Genomic DNA, 25922 nt, shown 5'->3' with positions numbered 1-25922 from the left:
TCTTCCATTGTTGTTACTATTATGTCGAGCTTATCCGACTCTTTCATGGAGTTTTTTGATGAACATGCCCGATATTGTAGATGTGGTAATGAAGCATTATTGAAGACTTCTTGGACCCAATTAAACCCGAAGGTCGCATTTTTATGTTGTAAAATACCAAAGGTAAACTTATATCTTCATTCATTCCTTATTTAATTATTTATTAGATGATTAATTGTTGGGTTGAAAATTGGTTTTGTAGAAAATGGGTGGTTGTGATTATTTCTTTTGGATGGAAGATAGGCACCCTGCGCAAGCAAATAGGGTGATGTGGGGTTTGTTGAAGAAAGTGAAGGCTTTTGAAGAGAAAAGAATTCGAGCAAGAAATATGCTCATTGTTGCTGCCATTGTTGCTGGTTTTGTGATGCTCGGGATATGGAAAATCAAGCCAAATTGTTAGATGGAGCAGTCAATACATGCTCCTTAAGTAGTTGCCTTTTGCTAAGTTGTGTAGTTGTAATATTGTTAGGATTCTTGGAATGTAATTTAGTTCTTGCATTGTTGTGACAATTTTGTATTTTGGCATGGCTGAACTTTGTCAACAATACTCATGTAAACCAACATTTTGAATGAAATGAAATGAAATGTTGATTTGTCTATCTCAGTATTTGCCAACAATGCTCATTTTGAGCTCACACGGTTGCATAAAAACCTAGCTTTGCTTCCAATAAGTTTATGCTACATATTATTGCCAACAAAAGTAGGCCAATGTTATTTAACACCAACAAGAACTATAATTACATTAGCACGAACTTGTTTAAACACCAACAACGAGTAACCCCAAATAGTAGCTAATATATTAACATCTTTGAAGAATGAGCTCAAAGTTAGCATACAAGTAGCCAAAAGCAAACATTAAAATATCGCAAATTGTTTATCGCTACATACAAGTATCGCATTGCCAAAATAACCATCCAAAAAGAGAAATTGTTTGGTGCCATATTACATTGCCAATTAAGTACTACATCCTATCCTAATATCGCCAGCTCTTCTTCTTCTTCTTGTTTGCCATCTGCTTCAATTGGGGGCCGATGATTTCTTCCTTGTTTTTCCATCTCAATCCTCTAGCTTTATAACCAAGGTCTATGCACGTTGGACTTGCATCCTTGTAAGCCGAACCGATTTCTAGAATCCTTTGGCTTGATGTTCGGGCCGCATTTTAGAAAAATGAAGCATAGTCGCTTTGTTACATGTAGTTGTGTTTTAGAGACCAAAGTTAGAATTGACTTACATTTAGTATTTGAGTTCCACTTGTACTTGTGTATATGCCAAATCCAACATCACCGCCCTCTTGTGTCCCTCTTGTGTTCCTCTCCGTTGCAACCTTGGCTCTCTTCCGTCCAAAGAACTTGTCTTCTTCTAAGAGGTAGTTGACTTGTTATTCCTCTTGTAATAGGAATACTTGTATCTGTAGGTGGGGCGGGCTGGCTTGAGCTTCTAACTCTTTTTGATTGATTCACCCTCCTAACTCTAGTTGTATCATCACAAACTGCTGCTGAAGGTGTAGGCCGGCTTAAGCTTCGTAGGTGCGGTTGGCTAGGTGCTTCCATAGGTCTTGTAAACTTTGGCTAGGTGCTTCGCACCCGGCACAACCCGCATATTTAAAGGCAAGAACTAACTTAAAAACCCAAAATACATGATAAACAAGTTAACCAACTCAAAGAAAACTATTTTACCTTGCAATATTTCTTGTTATGTCCTTGTTGATGACACTTTGAACAAGTTATTTTCCTCCCTTTCCGGACACCTTTCCATACCTCATCTTTTTTGGTTCATCTTTTCCTTTTGTTCTTTTCTTCTTCGGCCTGCCGTGTTGGTTTAGGTGCAGGAGGCTCAATCTTTGGATTGTTTGTTTCAGGCCACATCTTCATATTTGGAATTGGTTGGATGAAATGACTATATGCCTTTAAGAATGTATCCTTCCTATACCAATGCTCCACAAAGTGTTCAGGCTCTAGTTCTATGTGGTAGTATGCACAAACAGCATGTTGGCATGGAATTCCTCTCAGTTGCCAAGTTCTACAACTACAACTCTTAGTACTCATGTTAACTGTATACCTATACTCACCCTCTCCAATCTCAAATCCAACATCAGCATTCCAAAGAACCTTGCAGCCCCTAGCCATTTCCTTATTATCCTCTAAGGTAAGTCTAGCCATAGGTGAAATCTCGTATATCCAAGTGTTGGCAAACTTAATCATATCACATTGTCTAGTCATTATCTTTCTCCTAATTTCCTCCAACATGGTTATAATTGATTTGTGTCTACAAGACAAGATCCATGAATTGAAGGTTTCACACATGTTATTCTCAACAACATCACACTTAGAATGCTCTTTAAAGTATGCCCTCACCCATGATTTTTTCCGGATAATGCAATAAATCAAGACAAATATCTTTACCAAGTTTGCTCATTTTATCAAGCTCGACCTGAATTTCACTTCAAAACGGCCTTAGAACATCTCCAAAATTGTTTTCTTCTCTCTTCACCCTTCCATTCTTGATGCCAATTGGACGGATGTGTTGCACATCTCCTATGCTCGACATCGGGTAACAATTCTTCTACAGAAGATGAAAACCCTTCAAAGAAAAGAAATTATTAAATAAACACTCAAGAAGAAACAAAGTGAGAAATTAAACAAGTTACTATGTACATTACCTTTTGCATGTCTCGCCATCACAAGTAAGACCTTCTCCCACTCCAAGCGTAGATCCTCTTTCAAGTAATTAATGAAAAAACTCCAACTATGCTTAGTTTCGAGTCAACAATCGCCCTGTGCTATAGAAACATCGATTGTTTCCATTCTTGTACTCGCTACTAGCAATACCACCTTTACAAGCACCCTTTAGAAAACACCCATCAAAACCTATTATTCTCCTACAACCTTCCATCCACCCCTTCTTCAATGCATCAGCAGTACATAGAAGTACACAAACAAATTCTTCCCTGGACAACTTTCTCGTCCATCTTCACCCAAACAACTACCGGATTTGTCCGTTTTATCATATCGAATAGTCACACAATCTTGCAAACTCTAAATTCCAATCACCCATAGACTCTCTTAGTATCTCGCATTTTAGCTCGAGCAAATTGTCCTACCAACATAAAGTCCTAACTTATCCCCGCACATGTCTTGTATTTCCCATATTCTCAAAGATGGTACGCTTAATTATTTCATCCTTAAATCTGGCAATAGCAAGCCATTTGGTGTTGCACATTTTGTTCTTGTTAGAAGTTGTACACTTGTGTACAGGATGGTAGCTCTTAATCATAAAGTCACCAGAATCTCTATCTCTTTGCATAAAAGATAACACAACCACTTGCACCGTTTGTTACCCTTACACCGAGCCCTTACTTTACCAGGTTGATTAGGCCTTAACTTAAGACTAACTTTGTATTCTATTGCATAATCACCAATGCTTCCCTAAATACTTTTTCATTTTCAAAAACCATACCAAGTTCAAAAATAGCAACTACACAAGCCGGATCATACCCGACCTTTGTGCTCTTCCTTCTTGATGGTAGATCAACACCCCTCTGACAATCGCATCTAACTCATCATTACCGTCATCACTACCACAATCCGAACTCGTCAATACAATCCTCATCTCCACCTAATCTTCCCACATACCTAGCAGACTTATTTCTACCAATATCTTCAAAGCCTCTATCAACTTAAGCCTTCACCTAATGGTATTTCCTCCGTGTTATTTTTTTCTTTCTAGGATCGGGGTTCCTTTTACTCCTTTTTTTAGCTCTAAGGTTTCTCAATTCTTCATCAACATCTGAATCATCAAGATCTGGAAAATCTGAATTCAGAACTACTAGCAACATCTGATTGATCCCCATTTGTCGCAGCCCCATTCAGATCTGTTTCAGCACCATTCAGATCTGTTTCACCCCCATTCAAATTTGTTTCACCCCCATTTGGATCTGTTCACCCCATTAGGATCCGTTTCACCCCTATTTGGATCTCGTTTCACCCACATTTGGAGTTGGAAATGCTTTAGCCTCATTTGGAGGTGTTTCGACCTCCTTTGAAATGTTTCGACCTACGTGGAACATTTACATCAGTATTTATACCCCTCCCACCCACATGTGTTGCCCTAGCTTCATCAGTGCCACATTGGTCATTAATACAGTCATCACCCTCTGGCCCTACCAACAAACCAATTGGTTGTGGCAACTCATCCACCTCATCAATGCCATGGACCACAAACACATCAAACTCATCACCATGTTTTAAATCATTCACAAGCCCAGTAATTGTCTATCGAAGTAAGGCCGAACAAAGGCACTATCATCAACTTTTTTGCGGAGAATCCAAGGACATTTGTGTACCCAAGATCTCTAGTGTATGCTTCCAACTCAACAAGACTAAAATGGTCTTTGTCGATAGCGAGCACCAAAGACCTCTAATTCCCTTTGTACGTGGGACCCACTACGTGGTCTTCCACGATCGTACCCCCATGGTGAAAACAAGTAAGAATATAGTCGTCCATTTTATTCCCCAACAACCCACAACACACAAGCAATAGGAAATACCCAAAAAAACCCTAACTTTGACATCGAAATTCCCAAATAAACCCTAGTAAACAAATAAAGTGATAACAACCAGGTTTCGTACCAAAACACCCTAATTTAAACACAATATAGCATACAAATACGAGAAAAGTTCGGTAGAACCTTAAATTTCTCCAATGTCGCAAATGAAGTTGAAATGAACAAAGTCCAAAGTGGTCGATTTCACTAAAACCCCAAATAAATGAAAATAATACCTTATGAGTGATTATTAACTAAGAATTAACTGAAAATGGAGAAGATATTGAACGAAATCGATGAAAATTTTACCTCGATTTTCGTGGAAATCGCTCGATCGTTTGCACCGAAGTGTGCGTATGGAAATGGGTAATTTTGAGCCCTAATTTGGTCTTTAGTTGATTTGCCCGCGTATGCAAAAGTGATGTGGCCAATTAAAATGAGTTGGCATATGAGTTGGCACATCATTAATTGAGTTGGCAAATGAGTTGGCACATTATTAATTGAGTTGGCAAAATTTAAATGGTGCCGGCACAATGTAATTGGTCACTTAATCCACTTAGGATACAACCGATATACACGCGCTTGGGATTTAAAAAACGGTGCAAAAATTGTCTACCGGAGCAGTATTGCCCACACAGGGTGTCTAAATGAAACAAGGTCCACTTTAGGTGCTCAAGTGAAAGAAGTGGACGACCACAGATGTCTGCCGATGGGTTTGGCCTACTTTCTTTTAGGTACCCAAGCTTCCTTGGGTCCTTGAGGGTTAGTCCTTTGTTGATCATTTTTGGGTTTCCATATCCAACTTGGAGAAGGTGTATAATGAAACCTACACTGAAAATATTTATGACCCGTTTTTCCACAGCAAAAACATTTTTGTGAAGAGTGATTTTCGTAAAATGATCGAAGGCAATCGACTTATGAAAGTTTCTTGGAGACTTTCTTTCGGGGTTTGAAAACTTTTGTTAGACTGATCTGTCTCCTCATAATTGGTTGACACATCTTTAGAATTATCAAAGGCATTTCTACTATTGATAGGTCTTTTCCAAGTGGACTTGTTGTTACGAGTCGATTTGTTAGATTTAACAGAGCTATGACCGGTGGACTTGCGCAACCCATTAAGTTGCAGTTTCAAGTCGTCAACTTCTTCTTGAAGAAGATCCCTTTCTATTTCCACTACTTCTAGTTTAAGTTCCCAGTCCCTTCGTTCCCTTTTAAGCTTTTTATATTCATTAAACACCCTATTTAAATCCTCGAGAGTTTGGTCAAGCAACTCTTGAGTTTCGCTACGATTGGAACAATTGATAGGGTCTTACCTCGCTAGTTTCACCAATTTCCATGAAGCAAATGTTTTCCATATCTTCCTCATCATCTTCAGAGATTTCATCTTCACTCCAACTGCTGAATGCTCGTTGTTTTTGATAATTTTTCGATGGTTTCCTCTTTGCATCAGGGCATTCAGATGCAATATGGCCATATTTTCCACATTCATAGCATTTTCCATCATTTCTTTGAACGGCAGAGGATTTACCTTACCTAAAATTTGAATTTCCTCTTCTATTGTTTCTTGATCTTCTCATAGCTTCAATTACATGCCTAGAGATCATAGCCACTTCTTCTTCCTTGAACTCATCATCGATTCTTGACTTTGTGACTTGAAAGCAACCATTTTCTTCTTTTCATCCTTACGATATCTTTGAATATGATTCTTTTCAAAGGCCATCGATTTCCTTTAGTTCATCATATGTAAAATTATCCGTATTTCCATCCTCTAAAACAATTGCCTTTGTTTCCCAAGTTTTGGCCGGGTTTTCGACAAGTTTTCTCACTTGTTGAGAGTTAGTGTAAGTCACACCAAGAGATTTGAGTTCACCAATGATTTTGCTAAATCTGGTGAACATTGATTCGATATTCTCATCATCCTTTATCTTTGAAACCTTCATAGTCGTGCCTCAAAGCATCGATTTTGGTTTCTCTAACTTTTGGTGTTCCTTCGTATGTGACCTCAAGTTAATCCCACATTTCTTTTGCAGTCTCGCAGTTTGATATTTTGGCATATTCCTCTCCACTGACTGCACAGTACAATAAGGCTATTGCTCTAGCATTTGTCGATAGTGTCTCCTGTTGTTCTTTAGTTACATCATGCGACTCCAAATCAATTTTTGTATTTGGATCTTTTGCATCCATATTTGGAATAGGTTTAGGTCCTTTCTTGATTACAATCCATGCTTGATAATCCGTTGATTGCACAAAGATCTTAAACCTTTCTTTCCAATGACAGTAGTGTTTACCATTAAAGTAGGGTGGCCTCGTTGTAGAGTGCCCATCTTGTAAAATTGCACCAGGGACTGATATGCAACCATTTGATCTTTTCTCACTTGGTCGTTAAGCAACAAAGTGTGAGACCTTGCTCTGATACCAATTGAAAGTGCGGGGGGGGGGGGGGGTAAATTGTAACTTTTTTCGTTCGGTATAGTCAACTATCGAGAACACTAGTCGACTATATCATAATGCAAAGAATAAAAAATAGTAAATAAAATTGACACGTATATTTTATCTTGGTTTTAGATTCAATGTGAATCCTAGTCCAGGTCCCTTGGGTTGCGGGGTGTTCTCTGTGACTCTTTGTAAATGTTTTGGTACAATGGGTTGTTTGAATGGAGCTCCTACATATACACTCAAACACTCGAATTCTTTTTGATACAATGCCTCACAAACTATTCCATATCTCCCTTTTTTTTTTTTTTGTTTACACTATATCACTCAAGAATACAATGTTTGTGAAAAGTAAAGCAGAGAACTTGAGAGTATGAGACGACTGTATATCTTTCTTCGTTTAGAGTCTTGAATATATAGTCTTCAAATCAACTAGCCGTTAGACTCCTTTTCACAGAGATATCAACCCAAGAGATTGATCCTTGTAAATTAGGAATATTGAGGATCCTAATTTCCAAGAATAAAGCAAGAGCTCATTAAGTCTTGTAACGTTGCTTTCTTCGTGATACTGTACGGTTGGCAGATGCTTCTTTCTTTGTACGTTGTTGTTGAGAAATAAAGTGCGTCATTTGCCTTGTTGGAGTGGTACTTGTTTCCTTGTATAGCAGATATGATTTGATGCTTGACTCACCATGATTGTGTTGATTTAAATGCTTGAGTGAAACTGATTTTGTTCCAAAAATACGCAGTAGCCTATTTTTAATTCCTTTCCTTATGCAGCCGACTTGGGCTTGCCCTTCTATTCAGCCGACTAAACTCCTGCTGTCCATTGGGCTTGTTTATCCGATCCATTTGATTTATCCTTTGAGTATTGTTACCTACACAATAATTTGTCATCATTAAAATCATAACACTAACATAGAGATCTGAAAAAACACATAAGAGATTTTAAAAAGACATTTTCTTCTATTTAAATTGTAAGAGGGCAAAAGATCTAATTTCCTCCAAATTATGTGTCTCATAGATTAACAGTTAGTAATTATCCATATTAATTTTTCATTTTTTATCTAAAAAACATCTTGAAAATTCAACCATCTCTTCCCCAAGTCACGTGATCGGAAAAATTTGGCTACTCCGGTCAGAACTCTTATCCCCTATCAACATTTAAACCAAAAATCAGAACTCACTTCAAATTCTAACAGATTATAAATAATAGAAATCTCAAAAGAACATGAAATTTCAAACTTAAAAATGTAAACCCAAATCCAAAATTTGTAAAATCAAGCTAAAAGAGTAACAATATGAAACAAGAAAGTAGACAAGAAATGTAGAGAGCAGAAGAGAACTTTATTCATCCTTCCAAGTTTTGTTCAAGCGTACAACCATCACATACAATCTAGCTATTTATAGGAATACATTGAGAACACCAAAGGGCATGCATAAACATGACATTAATCCTTGAGAATGTGGGGGAAAGTTATGGGGGTGTGGGAGATCAATGAGGAGGTAGTGAAGGTGTGGCATTAGAACACATAATGGTGGCCATTACACCTAGAAGTTATGGACATCCATATAAATAATATATCAACACTCCTCCTTGGATGTCCGATAATGTGCCCCGTTAAAACCTTACTAGCTAGAAAAAAAAAACCCTGTGGGAAAAACTCTAGTGAAGGAAAAAGAGTACACTTATCTTGTAATATGCATTGTTTGCTACCTCGTTAAAAACCTTGCGAGAAAAACCTTGTGGGACAAAACCTCGGCTAAGGAAAAAAGAGTATGGCGCGTATTATAATACCCCTGATTAAAATATCCTTTAATTCATGGAAACGACGCATCCAAATCTTGTATACCGGCTTCTCACATCCGTCAAATTATCAACGAGTGTGTTTGTTGAACATCTATTTCACATTGTTGTTGAAGATCAAGTCTGGAAAAGAACTTTGACGAAATGTGTTGTATTCTGTCTCCTTTATTATATCCTTCTTTCAATTGAGCTATGCAAACTTCGTACAATATTGTTGAAATCTTCATTACCAATTAAACACCATATTATTGCAAACTGTGTTGAATTATTGATCTCGGCCAGACAAGCATTCCTGACTTGCTTTATAAGTAGCTATCACCTTGACAGGACTTAAATAAGTATCAATAATTGATTCCCATGTAGAGCATCATATTGTTCAGTATCCTTACATGCAAATCGGTAACTTGCTTGAAGACCAAACTTCATATAATAATAAAAATAATGCCCTGCAGTTTACATAACCAATGAACCTTGATAATATTTGTTAGGATAAACAAATCTATATCAATTATTTCTTTTGTGGTATATAGTCCGAATTATATTTATTATATCTAGCGACATCACAACCATCGGGGTACTCAATGGAATCACTTTAACTCATATAAAGATTTGTTGAAGCTTTATTTTCGTTAACCTTATATGATTCAGACCAATTTAAATCCCTTCGGATTTTCTTTCATTGTCTATATAGCCAAAAGACAACAATTTATTATACGCATATCAAAATTTTCATGTATTGCCAGACTAATCAAAAACCTCATTACATCCACCATAGGAGAACACATCTCCATACAATAATGCCAGGATTTTTGCGAAAAACTTTTCTGCCACAAAAGGCACGAGCCGTACTTTAAATCTTACAGTTTTATTTTTCCATTTTACCTTTGCACAAGAATCCATTTATACCCCACTGGCATTATACCTTGAGGTCCTTGGATTATAGATGTTATACCCCATTTAAACGGGTTAAACTAGAGTACAACATATTGGAGATTCCTATTTGCTTATTTTAAGGAGTCGCCACCTAATTAATTTTAAGGTGAATTAGGGCACCTAATTTATTAATTAAGGTAAAATCTAACTATACCTCTGTTAATGGCCTACTTAACTTTTTAATTCTAGGTAAGGGTTCTAATTATCCTAAAGGGAAGGGGTTAGGCATCCTCTAGGATCCGTTAACTACGGTTTCCGACCAAACTTAGGTTAATTAATTAAGGTTAAAGACGCAAATATAATAGTTGACATTTCAGAAAATAGTTTGTTAGTACTAATAAGGTATTAAAAATAAAATGTAATAATGCTGTTTAAAATAATACTTATAAATATTATTAAGGTTTTAAATGAAAATACAATTTAGAATAAAACTCATAGAAAATATGGTAATGCACGTAAATGCCGAAAAAAAACTTATAAATATTGCTAAAGCTTTTAAATATGATGCTATTTAGAATGAGATTTGTGAATGTTGTTAGACTTTGAATGAGAATAGTGATGTTATTTTAAAATAAGACTTATAGAAAAAATATAATAATTGTATAAAAGAGGACTTTAAATGACTTTTATAATAGGACTTATAATGACTTCAAATAATAACGTTATTTAAAGTGAGACTAATAATTTGCATAAAAGGAGATTTTTTTTTTTTTAGAATGCTTTTTGAAATAAAGTTTATGAATGTTGCTAATAGTTTAAACGGAAAATAATACTATTCAAAATAAGATTTTACGAAATATGTTAATTTACATATAAGTAGAAGAAAATGCGGGTTTGTGCAATGTTTTAATAAATACTTGAAACAAATTAAATGATGAGGTATTAATTGACCTTGTGTTTTAGAAATGCAAAATGAAATACAGAATAGCTAACGAATTTTCTTTATCCTTTTATTATTTTATTAACTATGCTTAGCTAAAAGTTTGCGTGATTGGTTCAAACTTGAAAAATTATTTACAAAATATACTTGAGTTTATACCTGCGTATTGGTAATGTTTTGAAATTAAGATAATAAGAACATGACTCCCTTAATTCGAAAGTATGAATTTATGCCATCAATTATTCTAGAAGTAAATAGTAAATACCATGGATACTATAAATAACTTAAATATAAAAGATAGAAAATGAAGCTCACGGGATTAATTACTAGTTTCCTTTGGATTAACTACCCCTTTATACTAAGACTATCCTGCTAATTTATTAAAATTCATCTGAGTTAAGTAAACAAAACAAAATAAAAGGTTAGTTGCGTGATATAAGTTAAGGACACACAATAGAAATAATAAAAAAAAAAAAAGGCAAATAATATCAAATGGACCAGCCCGTTTCGGGACTGCATGGATTTATTTGCTGTTGGGCTTCGGCCCAACAATAATGCTGCTGCTGATCTGTTACTGCAGATGGGCCTCGGCCCAGCAGAAGTTTTATGCCCAAAAGGCTACTGCGGATAGGCTGGATGCGGAGACGATTTCGTTGGGCTTTTAGCCCAACACCGAATATAGGAGACGAACGAGTCCCTCGGACTCGTATGCGGTGATCATGCAAAAATGAAAAGAAAAGGATTAGTACCTAATCAATGAAAAGTCAAATATATAAAATGTAAACTTAAGACAATTCAAAAGATTATGTACATATATCGTATATTCAAGTATACCTCATGTATATACATCCATAAGGATGTATAAAAGGTCAATATCGGAAAGCTTTTGCCCCCGTTTTCCAGATGTCGCACAAGTTCCAAGGGATTTCCTGAATCCCAGGCATGGCTAACACCGGGGAGGGCTCAAGCGTGATCCGTAATGACCAATCTGACCTCCCTATTAATGTATTCTCATGAATATACTTTAAAATGCACGGTTAGACAACCTCACTGCGTGCAAGATTTAAACATTTATAAGTGTATTGAAAATGTTACAACCAATCGACTATGCCAAACATAGAAATTCAATTCTGGAAACGTCGAAACGGTAACAGCTAGGCTTAACATTGCAGCATCTGTTATTAAAAAAACCGATGATTTCCTAAATATAGTCTCAACGTTACATTACAGCAACCCATGATTACAAAGGAGCAGGCACAATGTTCGAAACAGCACTGTAGCATAGGGAGTTCTTACAACATTAAACATGACTCCAAACAGACATAATAACCAAGCAGACAGGCAGCACAGCAAAATTCATACTCGTGTACTTTCCAGAATTCAAACACAACTTTGGAGCATAATAATGGCCTAAAGACACTTAAATAAAGCTATAAACAAGAAGAAATATCAGTTTGAATGAGAAGATGTCGCTAAACTAAAGAAGTGTGATTATGCTAAAATGAATCATTAATTAATAAGTCCATTATCTAGGCCACTTAAGGAATGATCGCGACCGGACCGATATGCATAGTTATTTTCGGCATACTGATCTTGACAAGTATTAGACTCAACAGTGCATGGGTTTTAACTCATTTTAACCTATTTAAGACGTAATTCATAGACATACCAGAAAGTAATCTACAAGAAGGTTGTCATGCCCAGCAAACAGCCAACCAACTGTCTTGGTGAATTCATATTAGGCATGATACACATTGGATAATCAGGAATGATAAAGACCACACCAGAAACAAGAAGCAGCACAATGGGAGGTGCATACAACAGTCAAGATTTCCAGTTAAAACAACAAGGATGAGAGGCCAATGGTCTTTAGTATACACTTAGAGAATAGAGGGTTTCACATTTTATATCCTAATATAAATATCGTACAGCCCCATCTAATGATGTTTTGACGTGGTTCAAACGATGACGTAGTAAGTCTAATGGGTTTTCAGGAGAACCAAATCGGATATCGACTTGTCGTTATAACTGAAGCAAACTGCCTAACTATACGTTCAAGTGTGAGAGAAGAACAAACAGAATTTAACCCCTTTAAGCATGTAGGAATATGAACTACTAGTTCCGAAATGAAGAATATTTAAGTTAGATGGCTTAACTCATTTAACAATTTTGACAGGATCATGAGGGATAAAATAGACAGAATTCCTTTTATTTCAGCTTCGCAAGCTTATTAGCCACTAGTTCGTACTTGAATCATTGATCAGACTAGACATACCAATGCACCAACGAAAAGTGAACCGTACAATATGACAAGTGACATCAGTTAAGCAAGAGTTAAACAAGACCCAACTGTAAACACATGGACAGCGTCTATGAACTCAGGGCTAAACAACAGTTCAAACTAAACAAATTTGTAAGCAGACCAACAATTAACAATTAACTGACTGATTTCGTGAAAACTAATAGATTGACCAGTTACTTGAACATATGGTAAATGACCAAACTAATTAGGCATATTCATGTGAACTAACACCAATCATCAGACAAACCAGTTAATCCACACCATGGTCAACAACCAACAATTTAACCACAATAATTAAGCCTAAAGCAGATTCATTGAGACTAATCGTAAACTAATCTAAACAGACACAACCAAAACATTAAACATGCCGACATAAACACTAAATTAAAGGCATTGTACTAAAAAGAGGAAAGTTTACCTTCTTTGGGTGCAGCGAAGTGAGGCTCGAGCTTCCGATATACCTCGAAACACTTCGAGGTTCGAATTTGTGTATGTTCGGACTCAAACGAACAACCAAAACTAAAACAGAACAGGATTTAGCACTTTAGGGCGATATTCAGAAAATTAACAACTAACATTTTCAAAGGGGATTTAAGCAGCTAGAGAAACTTGTTTTAGGGGGGTTTCAAACTTTGATTTATGGGGAATTCTTGCGGCTACAAAGACCTAATATTGGAGGATTCAAGGCGGCTCAAAAACAGATCCCTTTTCAACTAACTCGAAACGACTATTTATAGGAGGAACATCTAGGGTTTTGCTAGGTTTTAAAAATTGAAAATTGGGCGGGATCTGTGTCTCAGTTAACAACGTTCGATCAGAGACCCGAAGAAGAAGACAACACTCATAAAAGCTTTTGTACCCGAAAATAATTAAAAAAAACTGATAAAGCGAGATTTGCTTCACAACGGACGAAGCCCATTAAAAATCTTCAGATTTGAACGCAGATAGTCAGAGAAAAGAACAAGCGTCCAAACTGACCTCTGAATCGAGGGGTGTGAAACATTAATTGCCTTCCCCAAATCGACCATGCACGGTCTGGGGAAGGCGAAAATCGACTGTCAAATTGCCGTTTCAGGTTGAGGATCGTGGGAGAGAGAGAGACTGAGTAGAAGAGAGAAGAGGGAGAAAGAGGGAGGAGAGAGGAAGGAGGCGGATGAAAGGGGAAACGAAAAGGAAACCTAATGGTTTCCTTTAGACAAAGAAATGGGCCGGGGCGGGTTCTTTGATTTGAAAATATGGGCTGGTCATTAATGGACTGGTCCAAAACACTTGTAAATTGCTTGGGACGGATGGTCCCCAAAATATATTTCTTATACTGCTTTGGGCCTCTAATCTAAATAAAGATCCCTTTTAATTAACTCTATACTAACGTGTGCTAAAATATATAAACGTATGTAATTATTATTGCTCAGATGATAGAATTACATGACGTTGTAATAGCCGTGCAATAATACTAGTAAATGAGCGCTATTATTTAATTGCACGATCATAAATGCGATGCGTGTGCATAAGGTGGTAAAAATGCTGAAATGATAAAAAGCGTGAATTGTAATAATACTGGTAACAACAATAAATAATAATAATAATAATAATAATAATAATAATAAAAATAATAATAATAATAATAATAGTGGTAGTAGTAACGGTAATAAAATAACAGTAGTGACTATAACAGGATGATGAAACGTCGGTATCAATAAAAGCTAGTAAATATAAATAGCTAATAATTTTTTTTTTTTAAATGCCAAAAAATACTAGAAATGTAAATAAATATTTAGGGAAGGCGGGACAAAATTGGGTGTCAACAATAGATCCAAAACATCACTTTTCCAAATGAAACAAAATATACTTGAATTGCGTATTTTATTATTATATCTGTCCACGTTCTTTAATAGATTTGAATTCAAGATCCTCGTCACCATTTATAACGTTGAGCTCTACATTGTATCAACGATACCATCGACGGTCAGTTCACATCAGTTTCAATGCAACATAATTTATCGAGATCTCTTCACTTTTCATCATTTTTAGGTACCTGAACCTTTCCCAAGATTTTATGAAGTATTATGTCGTGGTGCTCTTTTAAAGCACTTGCCTCATTATTATGACCATCTTGATCATTTGCTCCTCTCCTTCTTCAAGGAGTTTTACCTTTGGAACCGATTGGTCTATCGCCATAGACTCATCCTTTAAGGACTTTAATTCTAATTGGAGCATTTGCAGCGAAAATATAATATTTACTTTTGGGTCAGCAAATGCGTATGGCAATTCACTTGAATTATCTTTTAAATGAGGATCATATCAGTGATATTTCATCAAGTAAAACATATTTTCCAGCTGCTTATCATCTCTTCCCCTAATGTTAGAAAATCTAACATTTACCTCCCAACCTTATTTGGGGACCCACCTTTGTGCGTTGTGGTGGACCAATATAATTAACTCATATACCACACATTCAAAATTTCAGATGGAAATTATTTGGTTCCTGACCCTGAACCAATTATGACTGGGGAACTTCATAACTTGTTGGCTTGATAAGTACAAGCGTGGCTTCATATTAAATAACATATCTCATCCCAAAAAAATTTTTTTGGGAGTTTTGTTCTCATAATCGTTTAGCTATAATTGGAGGCATATAATTTCTGCTAAACCAACTTTGATATAAATCAGCATTATCGACATAATTTCATAGTTTGAAACTGTGCTCTTAATAGAACAACTTGAGCAAACAATCTTGCAAAAACCAAATTGCAAGTTGATACCAAATGCACATGTGACCATAACATAGATGCATCTATTAAAACCATATAATAGTATGCTTGGTCCACATGGCGGTGGCGGGCCCATATATATATATATATATATATATATATATATATATATATATCACCTTTTATACGTTCCAAAAATCAGGGGATACAATCCCTACCGTTGCTGGTATAATAATCAATTTGGCATCACGAGAACAAGCAACACAAGAGAATTCGTGAAGAATTTTCTATTTCTTCAATATATAACCACATGAATTCTCAATAATTTTCACATCACATTTGAACCGGGATGGCCAACCGGTCAAGACAACTTGTATAGCATGTGATTCCATCATGCTTGTATTTATGTGGTACAAATTCAAAGGAAAAACGGGCAACATTTCACATACATTTTGTTTACCCGCGTAGTTGTAGTAACTATGAAGATATTAAACCTTCCCGTAATTTATAGTCTCAATATAATTCATATATTGTCAATGCCTTTGAAACTTAAAATGTTTCTTTTGAGACTTACTACAATACTAATATTATGAACAATTACATTCGTCCAGGTAGTAACAAAGTAGCTTTTCCAGAGCTCCCAATTATTATAAACTACCGCATATTTTATAATACCATTCATATGGTGAACATCTCCTTTTAGGGAGTAATTGTCATTATGATCATGGCCAAAACCTTTATAAGCAAGACTTATTTCTTACTTTTAACCTTTGGTAATTAATGATAAGACATACCACAATATTTGTGATGCACTAAAAGTACGTGACCAATGATCGTTTATGTCAAAATACAAATTTTCTTATTTCTCTCAAACCTCCCGTAGAGGTGAGTTGTGGTATTTATTCAACCATACATGAACACGTCCTTAGCCATAATTTTACATAATTCACTTTTACAATAGGCGAGCATTCACGCTGCTTATCACAAGTCACATTCTCTTCAAGGAATGGATTATAATCATATATAAGCGATTCATTAATTTTCATTATAAGCCATTGTCTTTATCATATTCATAGACCCACCTTGACATCACTTTGAAATTGTATTCCTTTCTTTTGATGGAGGATTTATAAAATTTTATCAAATTGGGTCGCACGACAATTGCATGCCCAATGAGCTGTCATACCATATTGATGGCAAAAATTACCTTCTTCTTTAGAAGAACCACTTTGAGAACCCATAATGTTCCTCATCTTATATTACCACAATGATGATTAACATTATTTTGTCATTTGTCACGCCCACTTTCATTCGTTTAACCACTTGTTCTCATTTAGAATTCTTATGCACTGCTACCACATTCCCCTCATGGAATGGAGCATATCAAGTGGGACAGGTTCAAGACTTTTCATCAGCAGCACTTTATTTTGCTTTAGTCATCATTATATCATCACTATGGTGCATTAGGACTTAAACCCAATGTCTTATCCATTTAAAGGCGTTTTAGGCCACAATGTGATGGGACATGAACCCAACATCTTATATTGTCATCATAGTGCACTGGGACTCAAACTCGATATCTTATCCTCTTAATGCGATGGAACTTCAATCCACTGTCTTACCCTCAACCAATGATATAATAGCCAAAATGTAATAGCGCTCGCCCTCGAACCATTGAAATATTACTACTTACGGTGGCCACAACTTTCTTAGTTAATGCATAATTTAAAGCAAGGCAATGGTTGTATTCTTCTGATAAGCTCATGTGCTAATCGAGAAAAAAATAAGGTTAGCAAAATCTTATTTTTCTCAAACCTCGAGGTTCTGGGTATGAACCCCCGCTCAGAAAAAAAAATTCGCAAGGCAAGACTTTGCTGCGGTAGACTTTTTGCAAAGTCTTGCCTTGCGAGTTTTTTTTTAAAATTTTTTTTTATGACTAGGCCAGGATTCGAACCCAGAACCTCGAGTATTTTAGGCGAAGAACAAAAATTAAAGACCAACAATTTGAGGGCAAAAATTAAAGACCATCCCCAACGAAGGACAATCGTGCAAATTGCCCAAAAACCAATACACGTGTTTTACGTAATACGGTGAGAAGTCATGAGGACACAAAGGGAAATCTATGAAATGATGAGGGTATTAAAGAAATGAAAAACTAGCTATATTCTTAATGCAACACATAGTATAATTTTTGCAGCATCCTTCAGAGGAAATGAGATCTCTTGGCATCTTACAATTTGAATAGAAAAAAATGACCTTTTCAAATCTCTTATATGTTTTTTTCAGATCTCTTATGTGTAAAAAATGAAGATCTCTTGTAAAAAATTCATAAAACTAAATAAAATTTGTAAAGTGCTAAAAAATCATTTCTCCTATAGTACTGTAGAAATATATCTGCTAAAAGAACCTCATCACAAAGGTCTGGCTTCATTTGTTTGCACTTAATGAATGTCTTAATTTAATTAGTCAGATCTAAGTCATCAAGTCTATTTGAATTTTAGGTCTGAATGTTAATCATTCGGATCTTATTCATTGAGTGTTTTTTTTAATGTTACAACCTCTTAATAGGTTTGGATAGATCTGAATGATTAAGATATGCAACAGTCTTAATACTATTAATATGTATATTCAAAGCAGTTCATCAATTTCATTCATTTGTTGCTACGGCCATCACTACAACTATTAACTATAGCCGTTGCTGCCCACAATATCAACTACCACCACACACCACCCACCACCCACAACCATCATCTTCAACCACAACTGCTATCAATTACTACAATCTTTCGTCACCACTGCACCACTAGCCGCGATTTACAATCATCACTATCAATCACCACTACTACAACGATCAACAATCACCACCATTAGTCATAACTATATCGGCAACCACCCTTATCATTCACCACCAATATTAGCTATCACTATCATCCACCACAACTATCAACCACTACTGCTAGTCACGACTACCACTAGCTACTACCCACAATACCTTTATTAGCCAACACAATCCCAAATCGACACGCCACCCACAACCACCATCGTTAGCCATCGCCACCACCAACCACCATGTAATTTTAAAAAATATTTATTAATATAATATTAGATTAATTTAGTATTTTATTGAACTTATATTTTTTAACTTTTGAATAAAGTAAATTTTATACATCAAAACCATGAAAAATTAAAAAAGCAGTCTTAATTATTTGCATTCGGATTTTAATATAATGTCTTAATATTCAGGTGTGTATTCAGATCCAGACATCTAAATTTTAATGTACATCTTAAAATGAAAATGTATATTACAATTCAGGCGTGTTAATAAAAAATAAATGTGGACTAAGTAGAGTAGACCATTTTGGATTCTCTTAGATCATTAATGAAATCCCTATGGTTGGACTTACTTGGGATTTTATTACAAAATTCAACCCCCCACCTCCACCCCCAAAAATGAAGGAACAAAAAAGGAAAATAAGGTAGAAACCAAGTAACCCCATCTCACTCCTAGATTGGAAGCTAAATTGACGACTCAATATGCAGACACGGTTTGTAAGATGAGAAGCTTTCTTTCTCCTCGTGGAACATGGTGTAATCCTAGTATACAATTCACTAGACTTATATTATTCAGTCATATCACACTTTAAATAACGCGTAAATTATTGGCACATTTAAGGTTGATAATTTAGCATAAGATAACTACCAGTACTAAAATAAGCTATCAACATATATTTGTTAAAAAGTTCGTCGAGTATCATATCAAAATATAAATTTGATCAATTTAATGAATTTGAACTCTTAAAATTCGTAAAAGGTATTAAAGTTCGTGAAAAGTAAAAACTATGTAACATTGTGTAACAGATAGATTTGTCAAATACTTTGAGAAGTTCCAAGTGACAGAAATTGTGTACGAATATATTTTGGGATTTAGGGAAAAACAAGTTTTTTTCTTAATCCTTATCATTAGGGGTGTACATGGACCGGGTTGGTTCGGATTTTTTAAACACCAAACCAAACCAATTGCATCGGGTTTTTAAATTTACACACCAAACCAAACCAATATAATTCGGGTTTTTCAACCTCGGGTTTTCTCGGGTTATTCGGTTTTCTCGGGTTTTTTCCGCTATAGTCTTGATACAAAACATATAACTTTTACTTCAAATATTTCTTTAGTCCTAGTAAGATACAACTATATAATTAAGGTGTTTCTTAAGAAAACACACAAAATGTGAGAAGAGCGATGACATTGTATTAAAATATTCAACAAAAGCTAATAAAATCGGTTAAAATAAATATTGCTAATTAACAAGCCATAAAGAAAATGACCATAATCTAAAAATATTAAGTCATGCTAAAATAAGTACGGCTAATAAGTATTAATTTCATGACAAAGAAAAAAAAACTTAAGTTATGTATTTTCACTCTCTAAATCAATTATGCAAAACTAAAGAATAGATATCCAACATTATTGTCATTCCTAGTGGTAAATTGGATTTCTTTTGTTAGCATTAGTGTTGAGTTAGTTTTGATTTGGACTTTATTTGAGTTCGTAACATCCATAGGATATAAAACTTATTGACATTCAAATTCTAAGTTCAAGCTTGAATAATATGATAATAGATTAAAAAACTACGAAAAAATTTAAGAAATATTTATAAATTACATTACAAATAAATATTTTTATGTATAAAATATTATAAAAATTGAATACAATGAATGTCGGGTTGGTTTGGTTCGGTTTGACTTTTTTTAGTTAAAACCAAACCAAACCAATTATAGTACGTTTTTTTTTTTTCAACACCAAACCTAAGTCAAACCAAACCACTAGTCGGGTTTTTTTCTCGGTTTGACTCGGTTTATCGGTTTGGTGCGGTTTGTCGGTTTACTTTGTACACCCCTACTTATCATTATGAGTGTCGCAATTCCTTTGTTTAAAATTTGTAATTCATATGTTCTATCTTATATAACACTATTTGCTTTTGGAGAGTCAAACGGTCTCTTCTTTATTTAATCTTTAAAATTTGTGAACTTTGTTGCATTTCTAAACATGTAAATATTTGTCGACAAAGAAAATTATACACAAATTTTAAATGATTCGATCCTCAAACACCAAATCCACCAGTACCGTTGGGACATGGGGAATATTAGCTAGCTAATACTTGTTTAACTGAAAAATATCATTGTATGTATTAACTGATTCTTGAGCCACAAATATGATGCTGAAATGTAGAAACTTAAATTCTACATTAAGCTATCGTTGTCGAATTAGAGAGATTTTTTATTTCTACAAAAATAATGGTGGTAAACATAGTTACTCCCTCGGCCTAAAGCAAAAAATATTACTTTCAAAAATATATGTATATAATTTAAACAAATGGAGTACTATAGGAGGTGGGTTAGGGGTAGGGATGTGGGGTGGTGGAGATGGGGGCTACTGAGATGGAGGTAAATATGAGGTGTTGGAGGGCAGAAAAGACACAATCAATGTGGAATGCTACTTGTAGAAATTGTCTTTCCTGCTTCTATTGGAAAGTTCATTTTCCTCATTTTGAATAAACTTATTTTCTTAATGAAAATGTTTTCCAAAAATTTTGACCAACTAAACATAAAAAAAATTGGAAGTTTTCCTCTATACCATTTACCAAATACACCCTTATTTTAAAACAAGTTTCAAAAGTTTTTATTTTTTATTAAATTTCGTGTCCGTTCAAACAAGACCATATAAATATGGATGGGGGGACTATCTCATGTGAACTTCATAGAAGTTGGGACAAGGTGCACTGGTTCTTAGGTAAAACATTAGTAGAAACAAGAGCAGAGGACTTTGGAAAAGAAATGAAGTTGAATACTGTCCTGGCTGTTGCACTAGTATTCTCATGTTCTTGCTTACCCCTTCTTGCAAGAGGAAATAGTATAAAAGCAGGCAAATCAATCACTGGTAATGAGAAATTGGTTTCAACGAGTGAAAGTTTTGCCTTAGGCTTCTTCACTCCAGGCAATTCTACAGATAGCTACCTAGAAATATGGTACAATACTATCCCTGAACAAGTTGTCATTTGGGTTGCTAATAGAGAATCTCCAATCCCTCAGAATTCTACTGCAGTTTTCACTATTGGTGTTGATGGGAATTTAGTGATATTTGATGAAAAGGGTAAACTCATTTGGTCATCAAATGTTTCATCCACAAGTACAGAGGAATTATTAACTTCAAATTCTACTGTTGGAGCATTGTTAGATAACGGAAATCTTGTTCTCAAACATGGCGAGTACTCCAACATATTGTGGGAGAGCTTTGAACATCCTACCGATACATTAATGCCAGGCATTGAACTTGCATATGTGAAGAAGTAAAGTTGATTTTTTGGAGGTACAAAAAATCCTAGATATTTAGTAAGAGGTCTAGAATAGTCTAGTGTAGGATCTTGGATAATTATCTTAAAGAAAAATCTAGATATTCTAGAGTAGTGTTAGAAGATAAGGCTAACTAGATATTTTGTAGATATACCTAGATAATTCTATCTAGAACCATCCCTAGACAAGTATAAATAGGGTGGCCTTAGTCATTTGTAACCAAGTCAAGTTAACCCAACACAAACTCAATTGAAAATCATTCAAGCCAATTCAATAGAGTCTTCTTCCATTAGCTTCCTCTTCTTTAGTTGAATCTTCCGATCTTAGTTAACGATCTTGGACTAGCAGAAGATTTCCCCGATTGACTTTTCTTCTGCTATATTTCTCTACAACATATAACAGAAAGACTAGCAAACAAATCGTGATCAATTCATGGGCGAGTAAAGATGATCCTCGGCCTGGAAATTTCTCCTTCGGAGTAGACCCTACTGAAGGGAGTACGCATTTTTACATTTGGAAACAGAACAGTAATTATTATAGATTTGACCATAGTGAATATTTCAGAGGGGGGAATACTGTACTAGGAGTTACATGGTATTATTCTTTAGTTTCTAATAGCGATGAAGTATTTCTTAGGTTTGGTCAAACTAAAGGCCCGTTAATAATAAGGATCGTTTTGGATCCTAGTGGGATCTATAAGGCGCTGAAAAGGATTCAGAATAATAGTAATTGGAGTATTAGATATCAGGAGCCAAAAGTTAAGTGTGCAGTTTATGCCTATTGTGGTCCATTTGGCAGTTGCGGGATCAAAAGTGGACAATGCAGCTGTTTAACTGGATTTGAACCAAGATTTCCCATATGTTTGGAAACTGAGAAGTGGAATGGAGTTTGTATGAGAAAAGTAGCATTGGAATGTGATGGTGGGGATGGGTTCTTGAGACGCGAGAATATGAAGTTGCCAGATCATGCTATCTCCTTAGGAATTATGAGCATTAAAGACTGCGAAACGCGGTGCATTAGGAACTGCTCCTGCTCAGCTTATGCTTATTCAGAAAAAGGCTGTTCAATATGGTTTGGTGATTTACTGGATCTTGCAGATCACCTCAATGATGGTAGAGCTCTCTATGTTCGAGTTCCTAGATCTGAGCTAAGTATGTTTACTTTTAATCTTATCAATTCTACTAACAGTCAGTGAACGATTGCTCTAATTAATGTATTTTGTATAGTAGACCAAATTTATTTACTTTTCGATCGTGTTGTAGATGCAGTTACTGGTGGTCTATCTGGAAATTCAGCCCAAAGATACAAAATTCTCATTGCAGAAATTGTATCTGCGTTATCTGCAACCTTGCTTCTTATAAGTATTTTCCTCTTTACCTTCAAAAGAAAGCTCTTGAGGAAAACAGGTGTGTCTAGTATTTTATTTTTTTTCTTATAAATTAGCACAAATTTAGTATGGATTACACTGGTTTGCTTTACTGATTGCTGTTTGAAAGTAGGCTGGAAGAATGGAACTAAAGCTCTCATTGGGTCGGTGTCTAGTTTATAGTCAGTTGAAAAAAGCGATATGAAGTTGCTGCATTACAACCTGCAGAAAATAAGAGAGGCTACTAACAACTTCCATGAAGATAGCAAACTTGGAGAAGGTGGTTTTGGCCCTGTGTTTAAGGTGCAAAATTCGAAGTTTTTATGTTCATATTTAATTTCATTAATATATAGAGAAATGTGGATTTGAATATTAATTCGTTTCAGGGGTTTTTGGCTGATTTCGGAGAAGTAGCCATCAAAAGGTTAAGCAGGAGGTCATCACAAGGACTGGAGGAGTTCATGAATGAGTTGAAGCTAATCGTAAAACTGCAGCACAAAAATCTTGTCAGCCTCTTAGGATGATGTGTTGAAGGGGACGAGAAGATACTTATCTATGAGTATATGCCCAATTGCAGCCTCGATAAATTTCTTTTTGGTTCATCTTCCAATCCTTAATACTCATTAGTATTATTATCTTTGTGAGAATCATAATTTTTGTTTTTGCATTTCCCTTGGCTAATTAGAAATCCATTTTTGTTTTAGACACTTCTCTGAAGGTTACACTAGATTGGAGTACACGTTTGGGGATAATAGAAGGAATTGCTCAAGGAATGCTTTACCTACATAAGTACTCAAGATTAAAAGTCATTCACAGGGACCTAAAAGTAAGCAACATTCTGCTAGATCAAGAGATGATTCCTAAAATATCAGACTTTAATTTGGAATGGCAAGGATTTTCGGGATTGATCAAACACAGGCCAGTACAAACCGAGTGGTCGGAACATAGTAAGTATAGCCCCTAGTGATCTGTAACTAGTTATTACTATGCTGTTGCCTTTTGCGTATCGCTACTGATTTATGCCAATATGGCGTAGTGTTTATATGTCTCCAGAATACGTAGTATATGGCCAATTTTCGGAGAAATCAGATGTATTCAGCTTTGGAGTGTTGCTGTTGGAAATTCTGACTGGAGGACGAAACTCGGACTTCTCCATGCAAGAAATCTCTGTGTCCCTCTTAGGATGGGTCCAATTTGTTGTCCATCTTTGAAAACTGATGAGTCCAATTTGTTCTTTCTTTCTTTATCTTTTTTTCATTTATCTTGCAAATCACGTGGCTTTTTAGGCATACAATAAGTGGAAAGAAGGAAGAATGTTGGAGTTGATTGATCCATCAATTAGGGAAACCTGTGACAGTAACATAGCAACAAGGTCAATTTTGGTTGCTCTTCTTTGCGTTCAAGAAATTCCAACAGATCGGCCAACAATGTCTGATATAGTTGCGATGTTAAGCAACGAAACAGTATCAATCCCTGATCCAAAAGAACCTGCCTTTCGCAGTAGCTGGCAACGTCAAAAGTTAAATGATTCTTCCAAAAATGAGATCACAATTAGTTTGCCCGAACCTCGATAGGAGGAATACGTCCCTATTTCTTATAGTCGGAGGTGGAGCTAACTTTTTAGTTCGTGAGTTTTGGATTTTCGACAAGTCAGCTTATTGGCTTCTGGATAGCTAATGCTATTGAGTTCTGCCGAACGACTAAGCAGAACTATAGCTGCGCCATTGCTTAGAGTAATAAGTTTTCTTGGTCAATAAAGGAGATACACTAGGAGTCCCTTTCTGGAAGGACTTTAATTGTAAGGTAGAGCGTTTTACTTTAATACACTTCAAGTAATTTTACGACTTTCTTACTACACTGTCTGTAGGCTTCGGAAAGACGGACGGACCTTATTTGTCCAATCTCTTAATTAATTCATAATTAAAGATCTTATCCTAAATTGCTAATATAATTTGAAAGGTAAAAACTTATCTTCCCTCGGTATTTATATTATACCAGTGAATGCATGATATGTGTCTTTTATGCACATATTATTCACTTAACTATAGTTAAATGTTGAAACTAAACCAAGATTAGTAATTCAAAATTGTCTAAAATTTGATATTTGCTGGTTTATTTAATTTATCTAAATAGGATTTGTAGGCAAAATCATGTAGAAATAGATTTTCCAGTTCCTAGTCAAATTTGTTTTGTCCTACTATAAATTAGGGTGTTGCTACATATTTTTTTAGGTTGAGAGGTAGCTCAGATGTAGTGAAATTTATGAGCTTATGAGTTATAGATTAATGCCTCTTACCCGTTCTTTCTCTAGTTTGATAAATCTCTTCTATATAGCCATTGTTAAATTATTCTCTTGTGCCTAAATTATTTGGTTGAATATTTTATTTTCTTTCATTAAAATATATACATTTTTATTTTAATTTTTAACTTCTAAGATTAAATTACATGGTTTGATATAAAAATCGGGTGCGAATTTTTATTTACCTAACTAGATATCATAGAATTTAGAACATGTGTGTATAGCTAGTAAAACAGAATCGTCGCACCGGCCAGAAATTCG

The 25922-nt window shown here is 35.3% G+C and overlaps 2 protein-coding genes and 1 pseudogene across 2 annotated transcripts; 2 read left to right on the top strand and 1 right to left on the bottom strand.

Annotated features, from left to right (window-relative positions):
* LOC132038681 (uncharacterized) lies at window positions 1–443 on the top strand. Its single transcript, XM_059429370.1, has 2 exons — window positions 1–162; window positions 242–443. The coding sequence occupies exons 1-2, from the start codon at window positions 22–24 to the stop codon at window positions 437–439; spliced, it is 339 nt and encodes a 112-aa protein (XP_059285353.1). The 5' UTR covers window positions 1–21; the 3' UTR covers window positions 440–443.
* Window positions 444–1811: 1368 nt separating this feature from the next.
* On the bottom strand, window positions 1812–2285 carry LOC132038388 (uncharacterized). The gene has a single exon (XM_059429064.1). The coding sequence runs from the start codon at window positions 2283–2285 to the stop codon at window positions 1812–1814; it is 474 nt and encodes a 157-aa protein (XP_059285047.1).
* Window positions 2286–21372: 19087 nt separating this feature from the next.
* Window positions 21373–24949, top strand: LOC132038387 (G-type lectin S-receptor-like serine/threonine-protein kinase At4g27290; annotated as a pseudogene).
* The last annotated feature ends 973 nt before the right edge of the window (window positions 24950–25922 follow it).

Source organism: Lycium ferocissimum, chromosome 11 (assembly GCF_029784015.1).
Source record: "Lycium ferocissimum isolate CSIRO_LF1 chromosome 11, AGI_CSIRO_Lferr_CH_V1, whole genome shotgun sequence".
Taxonomy (NCBI): domain Eukaryota; kingdom Viridiplantae; phylum Streptophyta; class Magnoliopsida; order Solanales; family Solanaceae; genus Lycium; species Lycium ferocissimum.
The sequence above is the reverse complement of the archived record's forward strand: the minus strand, read 5'-3'. Positions and strand labels throughout refer to the sequence as shown.